Raw genomic sequence first — 12928 nt, 5'->3', positions numbered from 1 at the left:
TCAAGTATTGCCTTCTCTAATACTATGCGTGGGCAGGGTGAAATAAATTTAAAATGTGGTATCTCAGATTTGACGAGAGTCCACGTTAGATATCGCTTTTTGAAGGAAAAACTATTTAAAGGGAAGAGTTTGAAATCTCGATTACGATTGCCCGTGTTTAAAACCAACCTAGTTGGTTTACAACGCATTAATTTATTACTATTTACTTTCATACTAAATAGAATATTACATTTGACGGTTGATGGGGCTTTTAAATTCAAAAAACTATAAATTCAAAAAGCAAGCACCATCTTTCTTTTTATTTTACTTTAAAAATATTTAATGGTTAACAATGATTAGTTTAACAAGCACATTCACTAGTTTCACTTTCAAATCTTGCTCATAGTTGTTTAATTATACAGATATACATTTTAGAAATATAAAAGGCAATGATTCAAGAGTTTATAGAATATAGTAAATTTTTCTAAAATAATCGGCGTTTTTTAGCAGTTCTGACCAATTCACCTTTATCAGGGCAAGGAATTGGAGCCGTGTTTCTTTTTCCTTTATGAATTTTTGCTAAATCTACAAGAGGAATATCATCTTCATCCATTAGTTTTCTTTTAACAATATTTTCAAGAATATCGTAAATGAAATCGTAGGACTTCGGTTCTTTCAAGGGCCTGGCATGCCATTCACCAGTAGCTTTTGAGAAAACATATTCAAATTCCTCTTTGTTTTGATTCTGACCCGAGTCCTCTTTCTCAAAAAAAAATTTTCGGCTAACGTTGAAGTTGTGATCCAGCGCCGTCAGCATCGTTCTAGCTTCCATCACCTCACTGTCAAACTCTTGCCGTTTAGGGCAATATTTCACCATTAAACTGTGATACGATTCCAAAGATGAAGTATGCGAGAATGCATTCACTTGCTTCAAATCTTTTAAAAGATTAGCATTGTGGACTATATTTACAAGCGCATCATGAGGATCTGTGTCTGGTGTAAGCCACTTTTTCTTTCTTTCAGCTTCGTGGGATAACTTGTCATGGATACAAGATTGAAAATGGGGGAGGCTGGGAAAGACGTGTACATTGGTGACATGAAAGCATACAGATTTCCACATGTCTATTAAGACATCAACATCGCCGTTACACATTTCCGAGCAATACCACATATGTCGGCTCAAAGATTTAACCCACGCATCTAAGTCATGGTTTTTTTTCTTACGAGCAGCTAATTTAATTTTGTTTCGAAGACTTTTAGAAAGATGCCACACGTCGAACTGATGATCTATTTCTTCGTAGTTTTCTCTAAGAAATTTTCGAATTTGGACATGGCGATCACTAGTCAGTTGATTAATTTTTACCCCACGCTCATCCATATTCGCCAAACATCTTTTTAGGCCTTCCAATTCCATGTTAGTTGATTTATAATTAACTTCCGCTCTGTTAACTAATTCGAAATGAATGCATTTGTTTGTGCTTTGGTCCATTAAAGTTACTGTGCAATATTTTGAGTTATGCCCCGGAGAATCGTAACGGCCATCAGTAGAAACTATTTTTTCTGGGCACTGTTTGAACTCCGCTATTACTTTATTTTCTTCTCTTCTCCAAGCTGCTTTTATTTCCGGAACTACGAAATTACGCTGAATATCATAATAGGTGGATTTTCCAATACCCATCAATCCCATATATTTAAAAATAGAATCGACTCTGTGAAACGTTGTCCCAGAAAGTAAAATGCTAGAAGCTAAAAGTAAATTTCCTGCGGGCATTTTCCCCAATAAGGGCTGTGATTTCCAAATACTGGTATGTCCACTTGTACACATTAATTTAATAGTTACTTGAGTACCTTCATTTTCACTCTTCAACGATTCAGAAACATCTATTGGGCTTGTACAGTTATTTTCATGGCAACGTACTCGACAAAGCAGTTGGTCAAGTTGACTTTCGAAAACTATGTATTTTCTATCTTGTACTAAGCTTTCTTTCGATTGACTAGTTTCTGATTCCAAGAGGGAAGTGGTAGTATTGTCAAAACTAGGCTCGTACAATGAGGCATTCGCTGAATCACAATTTTCTTCCTCAAAGTTGTCGGACTCCTCAGAAATCAAGCTCAGACATGGTGACAGAAGTTTTTTTTGCACTCCTAAATTTATCTTGGGAGTGGAAGTTAACTCCACTGTACCTGCTTCAATACGCATTGGGCTTAACAAGTGAAGCGATGACGCTGCGTAAGTGTGGTCTTTTTTAACAAGAGTGACTGCTTCTATACGTAAGTTATCCATTTCTGTCCGGATACTCTCTTCAGTACATGTATCTGTTCCAACGCTAACTTTAGCAGCATCATCCGCCAAATTACTATTGGTCTGTACCTCAACTGACCTTGAGATTGTTATAGCACTAACTTCAACCGAAACTGTATTAACTGGTGGACGTGGATGATCTAATATTTCTTCTGATACAGTTTGGTCTTCACTGGGAATATCCGTCGCTTCAGAGGAACACTCACTCGTTTCGGGGAGATTTAATGTTGGAAAGGAACCAAATTTCAGAGACCGTTTATTTTTTCCATCGACAGTGATACAGTCTTTTGTAAAATGATTTTCACAAACACGAAAATGATCAAACTTTTCTTTACCCCGACTGGTGGACGGCAAAGGCTTATCTGTTTTGGGCCCAAAATAATGTTCCCTAACGTGATCTTTCGCAGCTATAAGCCATTTTTTTGCAAGTACTGAATATTTTGTAGGATCAGGAACTCGGAAAAAACTAATTCCCCACCTGGAAGCGTAGTTTTTACACCCTTTAATTATACAAACTGGCATTATGAAAGCAATAATTGGCGAGACGCGACTGCCTAATAGAAAAGCGTCTGCACTCAGCGCCAGCAACAATTTCATTCGTTTAAAACATCAGCCTATCAGCGAACTGACCGGAAAATCTTTACAGGGAAGCATCAGTGCAGGGGAAATGGAGGCGCTCATTTCAAATAATAAAAATGCATATATCTTAATTACAAATAATAATTACAAAAAATAATTTGGTAATTTCACTTTTTGTCCTAGTACTATTCATTTGAAACCATATGTTACTCAGGGTGGAACTTACCTTTAATATAGCAAAATTTTTGTACCTTTGAGATACCTGCCTTGCTATCCACGGTGGTTGAGAACTGGCTCCAGAATCCGGTCCATTCGGTAAAATCGCCGGAGAATTTGTTGATGATGAGCGGCGGCAGCCTGGAGTCGCTGGCCACCTACTGAAGTAGATTAGCGGCGAATTCTTGATTTGAGACCGTTGAGCTGGCTGACGAGGCTTCGTGTCCATTGTTGGAACTATTTTGAAACTTATAAAAAGCACATCGAGACATTAAAATTCTAAAGGTCAATCAGAGGGAAAAAGCTTAAAACGGAAGAGAACTTTGAATTTTCAGCCGAGCAAAATATTTCTGCGAGAGCGGCATATCACTTGAGAAATTAATCAAATTAAATTTGTAAATTAAGACAAATCATAGTGCAGAGGGGGGAGTTAAAGAAATGTGACGTGGTTTTTAGGGTAGGGGTCTGAGAAAAGCGTGACGAAGCGCGAGTTGGGGGGACGGGGGAGTCAGAAAATGCTTTTTTTCGCGTGACATAGTTTATGGACGGTCCCCAAAGTGATTTCCGCCCGTTTTAATTTTCTTTTAACTTGTGTTTTCATGAGATGAATCGAGGTTTTGTATTCCTCCACCTTATCATTTTCCTTTTTTAAGTCAGGTTTTTCCGGATTTTGACACCTTTTTGTCGTTTATGGAATTTTAACTGTTTTCTTTTAAGCCCAATATCGCAAATTGGTCCTCGATGTCATCCGCGTCTAAGATAATCGCAGAAATTAAAGTTTTTAACGTGTTTATTGCCGACGTAGTATTTGAGCGTACGGTCGTTCGCGTAGCGCGTAGTTTCTTTTATTCACTGTGTTCGTCCGCGTCTTGGTATTCGTTATCCATGTTTTTTTTAAACGTCCGTTCAGTTTTTACTCCCGGGTTCCGGAACCATGAAGATACCCATTTTTTTATTTTTGCAATCTTTAATTTCGCTAGTGAAAATCCGATTTTTTATAACGCCGATTTTATATTTTTTTTTATTTATTTTACTCTGGGAGAGACTTTAATTTTTAGTAGATCGCCCGACTGAAAAAGCTGATTACTTGATTTTTAGCCATATCGTAATATACGATAGGCTCTTAGTTTGACCCGAGCCGTCGTAGTAGTAGTAGTAGTAGTAGTAGTGGCCGGGGTTGTCGCTTCGTTATCGTCAGATTTTAGCTTAAAAGGAACTTTATATTACCACAACCCATCCATAGGGGTTAATGGGCTCGGTTAGAGATTTAATTTTATTTAAAATTTTTTCAGGTCAGACCCGGGAATCGAACTCGGGTCGCTGGCGTAGTAGACAAACATTCTATCACTCAACCACAGAGACTTGATAGAAACCCCGAGTTTTTTATCATTTATTTTTATCTCTAAAATGTCGGGGTGATGTGGGGTGGGGTACCTCTTAAGGGACCGTCCATAAACTACGTCACACTCTTATTGGGGGAGGGGGTTTCTAAATTTGTGACGGTCCGTGACAAGGGGGAGGGAGGGGTTCTTCTATGCGTGACGTCACATTTAGCATTGATTTTGTTACGAAGTCAGTACGAGGCCGATTGGCTCTCTTATGTTATAGAAGAGGGAAAGACAACATTACATAGTCCACCGTTACAATAATTTACAAAAATTGTTTTTCCATCATCGCTTAAATAGTAGAAAATTTAACCAATTTTCCACTATTTACACCTTTTCATAGCCAATTTAAATAGCGCATTTAAAATAAACAGCTTAAACTCTCTTATGTCTCTGTTTATTCGCTTATATCCCATTGGATAGAATCCGTTGGGCAGAATTTCATTGGGCAGAATCCCATTCGACCGGCAATCCCATTCGATCGATGACGCGGAAGCCCATTCGATAGAATCCCATTCGGCCGAAAATCAAATTCGACAGAAATCCCATTCGGCCGAAAATCCCATTCGACAGAAATCCCATTCGGTCGGAAATCCCATTCGACAGATTGGCCATGTGAACGCATCCCATTCGGAATAAATGAATTCGTCTATATCCGATTAATAACCGAACCTAACCTAACCTAACCTAACGTAACGGAACCTTACCTAACCTAACCGAACCTAACCGAACCTAACGGAACCTTACCTAACCTAACCGAACGGAACCTTACCTAACCTAACCGAACCTAACGGAACCTTACCGAACCTAACGGAACCTAACCTAACCTAACCGAACCGAACCGAACCTAACCTAACCGAACCGAACCGAACCTAACCGAACCGAACCGAACCTAACCGAACCGAACCGAGCTAACCTAACCTAGGCCAACCTAGAAAATAAGAATATTTTGGAAAAGGCCCATGTTTATTTTTCAAGGACCTGAATAAATATAGCATTATAAAATGCGAAATCGCACCAATGGGAAATTCGCTCCAACGAGACTTCTGTCCAGCAGGAATGGGAAGTCTGCTCAATGGGAATACGATAAAATGCGAAATCGCGCCAATGGGAAATTCGCTCCAACGACACTTCTGTCCAACAGGAATGGGAAGTCTGCTCAATGGGAATTAGGTCCATTGGGAACAGCCGGCTAGCTTCGGTCAATTAGAACAACTTATTTTTTATTTCGGTCCAATGGAATTTCGTTCCAATGGAATTTCGTTCCAATGGAATTCTGTTCAATGGTTATATACCGTTTATTCGCCCCTATTATTTTTGAGGATGAATCAAATCCCCCTGCCGATTGAAATGGTTTTAGTTTCTTTGGCAAATTTTCTAAATCTCAAGCTCGATTAGTCTGTTTTCGGTGACAGTGTCGAAACCTAAAAAGTGTGCCCCTTTAACTAAGCTTTATGGAACTTTTTTGAAGTTTATAAAAAGCACATTCAGACATTAAAATTCTAAAGGTCAATCAGAGGGAAAAAGCTTAAAACGGAAGAGAACTTTGAATTTTCAGCCGAGCAAAATATTTCTGCGAGAGCGGCATATCACTTGAGAAATTAATCAAATTAAATTTGTAAATTAAGACAAATCATAGTGCAGAGGGGGGGGGGTTAAAGAAATTTGACGTGGTTTTTAGGGTAGGGGTCTGTGAAAAGCGTAACGAAGCGTGATTTGGGGGAACGGGGGGGGGTCAGAAAATGCTTTTTTTCGCGTGACGTAGTTTATGGACGGTCCCTAATCTGTGGGGTCGGATACTTTTGATTTTTATCTGTGGGGTCGGATACTTTTGAATTTTTATCTGTGGGGTCGGATACTTTTGAATTTTTATCTGTGGGGTCGGATACTTTTGAATTTTTATCTGTGGGGTCGGATACTTATGAATTTGTATGTTTGGGGTGTTTATATTCATTTTCTTTTTATGTATGTGCTAATTAAATAGATAACGATTTTCCCCGTTTCCTACCGCGCTCCTCAAGTGTTTCGTTCTCGTTCGGTAGCTATCGTCATCTATGTTCAGTTTGACTGGAACGTTTTGGCGGTGAATTCAAATGTGGGTTTAGATAGAGCTAACATAGTGTTAAATGAGCGTTAGGCGTTTGATCATTTTAGCATTGCTAAAGGTAATTCGAGGGGATAATCACTAAAATGCGTAATCACTATAACTAAACTTTCTCTTTCAAACGTTTCTGGGCATAAGTCCTTGTTAGAAATTTATAAGATGCGATAAGTGTGCATCGGCATAAGTCTATGTTGTAAACTCATCGAGGGGATTATCACTAAAAATTATCTGTTCTTCGATTCACCGGAATATTAGAATTACAGCATAAGTAAATTTATACGGTTATAATTTAATCACTGTTTAGAGTAGGGAATCGAGGGGCTATTCACTCTGATTTTATGCACGGTAAATCATTTAAGCATTGAAAAAGATAGCGCTATTCAATCATTAGGGTAAGGTATAGAGGGGTTATCCACTCATTAGGGTAGGGTATAGAGGGGCGATTCACTCGTACGATATGGCTACTATTACCAGCCCTTGGGCCGTCTTGTTCTTTCTATTTTCTCTTTTTAGTTTAGGTGGAATGACATTATTTCCTCAAGATCTTTTAAGTTTTTTAAATTTTCTTTATTTTTTTTTGGCGATGACCCTTCCCTTTCGAGTCAGGAGCGAGAATCATGATCTTCTTTCGAAAACCAGTGGTTTTGTACAGTTTTTTTTGTGATTGAAAGTGTGAGATAAGGTGTTTCTTTAGCTTTGGTTTACAAATTTTTCCACCTTAGGGGTGGTCTTAGTGCATACAAAAAGGGTAAATTTTGGCCTGAGCCACGGAAACATTTTGCTGAAAACCCATGACGTAGGTATACCTGGTTTTTTTTCTTTTTAACCATGAGGGTACAGTTTTTGGGGTCTTAGATATATTTTTCGCTTATATCAGAGTATTTTTATTTGTAATTTTAATTTTGAATAAATGGGAATTTGAGATTAAACTAGCGAAAAAATATGAAAGTATTTGCAGTGCATATCAATCGAATGGGAGTGCGTGTCATTGGGAATTCAGCCCATTGGGAGGATACGTTTCGAGAATACGTTAATCTAGTTGAATATAAAAAGATAAGAATTAGTATCTTTTAAAAACGTTTTATTTCATAAAAATGTCTGTAAAATAGAAAAGAGTATTAGTTAGACTCGTGGTAAGGGTAACGAGATTTTATTGAGTTATCTGTGAGATTTTAAATTGTTTTCCGATTGGAAAATAAACTAACATTATTAAGAACCTAACATTATAGTGAAAGAACTTGAGAAGCGATTATAGCTTTTAGGAGAGATATTTATACTGGAGTGGCTTACTCTCAGCTCTAACAAGAGAGGACTCTTACCATGCATGGCCGTAAAATTTACCGATAGTACCATCTTTTTAAGTGCGAACTGGTTACAGCAAGAAGAACACGTGTCTAAGCTATTAAAATATTTCCACGCCTTTTTGATGCCTAATATGGAAAGCATGATTGGATTTGAGTTTTTTAACTCTCTTATTTATTATTATTAATTATGTACTTATTATGTTTTTTTATCTTATATATTTGTGTAATCTAGGGCCAAAAATCGCAAGTTGACTTAGGCCCATGTAAAACCTAATTATACTTTGTACAAGTCTAACTAAATTACCAAATTACACAATGCTCTGATTTTAAACAGCCGCGGATTTTCCTCAGCTATTCCACTCCAGTATCAAAATTCCCTCCTCCAAGATTATAGGGGGATTTTCTGAAACGTATGTTCTGACATCTGAGAACAGCAAACTTATTTCTAATTCATTTACGTAGCGTAAATATCGAGAATCCAAGTTACGAGGACACCTTAATGGCAGTAACGGGTAATCAACCGAAGAGTGTAAGTATTTTGCACTACACAATATCCTGCCCAAAAATACATTTCTGTTTTCAAAAGCCTTTGGAGAATATAGACATGATTTTCGTTCCAACTGATATCGCTGCCACTAAAAATTGGAAGGGCTTTGTTTCAAGCGGTTTACTAGATACCACCGAAGCTATCATATTGTCAGGGGCACCAAAATTATCATTGACGACTTCAATGTCGTTTCTTTCAATGGAATTAACAGTACGTACTCTACATACATGTACAGCCCCGGACAAAAGTTTATGGACATTTCTATTTGACTACCATTTGGTTTCTATTAGTACTAGAGTAACAAAATAGGTCTTCCGAGAGAGGTTGACTACTTGACTTCACGAAATTATTTTGCAATGAAAAATGACACCGTTACTGGGGTGTTAATTATACAGGAAATAGTTAAAACCCCGATACTGACGTAATGGAATAATGCCTCTAATGGATATAAATTGCACGCGTCTTGTCACATAGAATCCATAGCTGTTTTTAATTGAAACTCAGAAAGTCAAAGGTTATGACACACAAATTGAGTAACGAAAATTATACCTCTTATATATGTTAATTATTGCTTTTAATCGACGAGAAAGTGCTGAAATTAAAGTTAATTAAATATTCAACAATTATTCAAAGCTATTTTCATAAGTAGTTTGGCGTGTAAACATATCCTCTCGCTATAGCTGAGAGAAATTCTTAGTTTACGAGCCTGGCTTCACGAAACCAAATCTGATTTTCTTCTAAAAGCACTAAATAAGAATGTTTATAACAAGAATGGAAGATTCAAAGTTATAACCTGATTACGATTCGACCTTGAACAGTCGCGATCATGATATCTAAAAATATTCTTTGAATGTGTATTTAACTTTCGGCTCCCACTGAACAGTTAAAATCTCTTCACAGTAGGCACGAAAAACAAGGCACAGATTTTAATTTATCTCATGCCTTTAGTTTGAACATTCCGGTTCACTGCAAAAAGAGAAACGATCAATGAAAGGAATGACATCCGTCTCTACTTCCTTATTTACCTTGCAGTACTAGAATTAGCGTTTAAGCTGTAAATAAATGTAGTATATTTTAATTAATATCAAAATATGTTATTGAAATATCGTAGTGAAACAGAGATTTATAGCCACAAAACAAGAAAAGGCCTCGCACTTCCGAAAAATATTTCCCATATGCACGTTCTTCGCTTTGCGAAGGCTGGCTGGTTTTGGTGTGACCTCATGAGTTTCGTCGTAAATTAGTATTTCGAATTTCCAGCGAATTTTCAAGAAATATTTCACCCACAGTTCACATTACCCTACATAGGTGGCGTAATATAATCTATTTCAAATGACATATTAGTATCAGAATGAGACTTGGACGGCAGTGATGCACAGTTGACGCCTGACACCAAGATGGCGTCCTCAAACTTGGTGTCAGATTTTGAGGTAGGGAAAAACCCAAGGGAAGCATTGACCCCTTGGCACCGTGTTGACTTTGTGAGTGGCGCGGAAATGTCATGATATGGATGGGGGAATACGTGAAGAAGTAAACGGTTGGTGAGAAAGTTAGGTTTAAGAAACGAGAGCGCCGTAACGAATTTCCGCGAAGTGGTCGGCGAGGAAAAATCCAAAGGTGTTCATTGTCCACTTGGCGCCATATTTTCTTTGACCACATGGTCGGTAGAGGAATTTGTAGAGGAAGGTGGGGAATACTATGTTAGGACTTTGTCAACGTGGTAGATTCTCTTATCAGTTCAAATCGAGTCTCTTATCAATTTGATAAGTGCAAAGTTGTAAGGGCGATAAATTTGAAAATTACAAACGTGAACAATGGATGGAAAGTCTTACTTAGTTGAGAAGTACAATTTGACTCTCAAATGTGCAATTGAAGTTCTCCGATGTAACGTTTCACGTGATTCTTCATTTACTATGGTTTAGAGCTCAAATAGATGCAAGTACGAACCTATAATTCAACAAATACTGAAACTTAAACTACACACAGAATAAAAATGCTGTAAAATAAACACTATGGTAATGGCAATAGCGTAAACTAAAGTAAAGTTCAAATTATAGTATGCAAAACTTTAATTTACGGTGGATTATACAGTAAAATATACGTTAAATTTATACTTAATAGTGTAACTATCTGTGTTTTTAATTTTACACTACTGTATTCTTCACGGCAGCATACTTTTTCCCCGGAAAACAGCAACGTTCTATTAATAATAACATATCCTGCACTTCCGTTTGAGAAATAAAAACTAGCTGTTTTTTCCACAGTCGTTAACATAAAAAAAACATTGTTCTGCTGTATATTTAAAATTAAGGAAATGTAATTTCAAAAAACAGCGACTACCTGTATGTATTAAGGCTTGTTAGAGGTTTTTCTAGATAACAGCATTAAACAATCAAAAACACGGTGAAAACTATTGTTTATTTGACATTAGTTTCTCAGTGTGTAGAGTTGATTACACCATTTTCATCAGACCACATGAACTCAAGGCAATATGGAAAATTTTAAAGTGCTAACCCTAACCGCAAGGCAAACCATGGGATAAACCTCTTGAAGGGGGGAATTTACACGAAATTTAATTAGTAGTTATTATTTTCTTGTGAGAAAATCTAAATTGTATTGCTCATTTAGGGGAATAGGGCAAGCAGGAAAGAGCATGATATACGGTAATTAATTTGGTTTGCAATGCAAATAAGTGCCAGGTTACGTGACTTAAAGGTGGTGATTTCGATAAATTTTAAAAATAAGAATATTTGTGGCGGTGATCTGGCCGCCACGTGTTTCAAACATCCTAGACGAAGAAATTTGGAATTGGCAGCTCCCGGCAACCCGAGGAAATCGGCTTAAAATATTCCCAATTTTACTTTTCCATGGAATACCTTATACCAAATATTTTAAGGTATTTATACTTATTTTGATATTTCAATCATTGGCAATAATTCTCGAGGAGTTCAATAAGCTTGAATGTCTTGGAATTAGAGGAATTCATAAAAAATCTTTTGAACTTCCCCTTGACACAGGTTTTTACCTCTCCGAGTGACGATGACGTCACAGAGAGGTGTTACACTGGATGTGTCTGTGTGTGCCCAATGGCAGGGCTTCCACCAAAGGTTCACGCAATCGCACTTATTCCAATCACTCGTGAAACTATCGCCATATATACCCTAAATTTTCAAAAATTGTGGAAACGGTGTACGCTAGAAGTCAAACGTCAACAATCATTTTAAGAATAACGTTTCTTAAAACGACTTACTAGAACTAAGGCAAAATACTGACGATTTAAAAATATCAATATCAGTTATATTTAATTATTTAACATAATCTTCCTTCTTCGGAACGACACAAGTGAAAGTTTATATAGAACGAGTAATGAAGATTGCATCTGAATAGAAACACTATACGCATATCAAAGTTAACATAAAGCGAGTAGGATGAAATGATCTCTTACAAAACCATAACATTTTCTTATTGCAGAATATTATATGAAAATATGTTAAATCAAAAACGGATTTATGTACTACGAACGTCGGATCATAGCTTTAGCTTCTGGTACCATCCTCGAAATTGCGCCAGTGGTAAAAAAAGCGAAGTGGACAACAATGCGATATAACTCCGATTTAGTGAAATTAAGTTTTAAAGTTAAGAGTATATATGGTATGCCTGGTTTTTCTTTCTTTGTACTAAAATATTTACTGTAGTACATTTATAAGTTGTGTAGTAAATTTACTTGCCTTATGCAGTATATATATTTAAAGGCCAAAAAAGGCCGATAGATGAAGAGCGCGAGTTTTGAAATTATAAGCCACTCCCATCAAAACATACAAAGTAGTCGAGGATGGGTAGGGAAATTTATTTCAAAAAACACCTTTTACAGAGTCTATAGACACTTTTCTGGTATAATTATACACCTCTATTAAGGGTGATGTTTAACACCTAACAGGAATTAAAAAGCACCATCGTCAACGGAATTTAAAACACCAAATTAGTCTCAAAAAGACCTTTTTTTAAAGGGTTTATAAACACATTTTCTGAAATTAATATACACCTCTATTCAAAGTGATTTTTAACACCTAACAGGACTTCAAAAGCACCTTCAGAGAAGGTATTATTTCGCACCATTTTCAAAGGTGCGTATTGACATCTTCTGGAAGGGTGCTTTTAAACACCAATAGGAGTGCTACTGGGATGCATTATTTTTAACAGTTCAGTAGATTAAGGGTGTACGATTTTTTCTGCCGTAAGCCTTATTAAACCGTGTTAGAATTGACACGCGTGCGAAATGGTTACGTTTAGCCTTTACTGTATATCCTCATTAATTTTATTTAAGGACCTGATCTATATCATTCAAATGTGTATTTAATTTTCGGCTATATTAAGACCTCCTCAAAGAGGACACGAATCAAGGCCAATTCTGGTTTAGCTATAAGATGACTTAATTCATGGAACCAATCCGAACAACACTTACTAAAATATTAAGTAGTAACATCCATTGTAACTAGGAAAGTTAAAGGGATA

At 36.9% G+C, this 12928-nt stretch overlaps 1 protein-coding gene across 2 annotated transcripts in view; it reads left to right on the top strand.

Moving 5' to 3' along the window:
- LOC149717051 (uncharacterized) overlaps nt 1-12928 on the top strand; it is a 64010-nt gene that overhangs the window by 39188 nt on the left and 11894 nt on the right. For both annotated transcript variants that reach the window (XM_089834757.1, XM_089834756.1), the window contains exons 4-5: nt 8332-8398; nt 8456-8626. In XM_089834757.1, the coding sequence (XP_089690883.1) occupies nt 8332-8398; nt 8456-8626 (238 nt within the window). The remainder of the gene's footprint in view (nt 1-8331; nt 8399-8455; nt 8627-12928) is intronic.

This window comes from Phalangium opilio, unplaced genomic scaffold (assembly GCF_054372755.1).
Source record: "Phalangium opilio isolate 3A_F unplaced genomic scaffold, DU_Popi_V2 ptg000003l_1, whole genome shotgun sequence".
Lineage (NCBI taxonomy): Eukaryota > Metazoa > Arthropoda > Arachnida > Opiliones > Phalangiidae > Phalangium > Phalangium opilio.
This window is presented reverse-complemented; position numbering and strand designations above follow the sequence as displayed.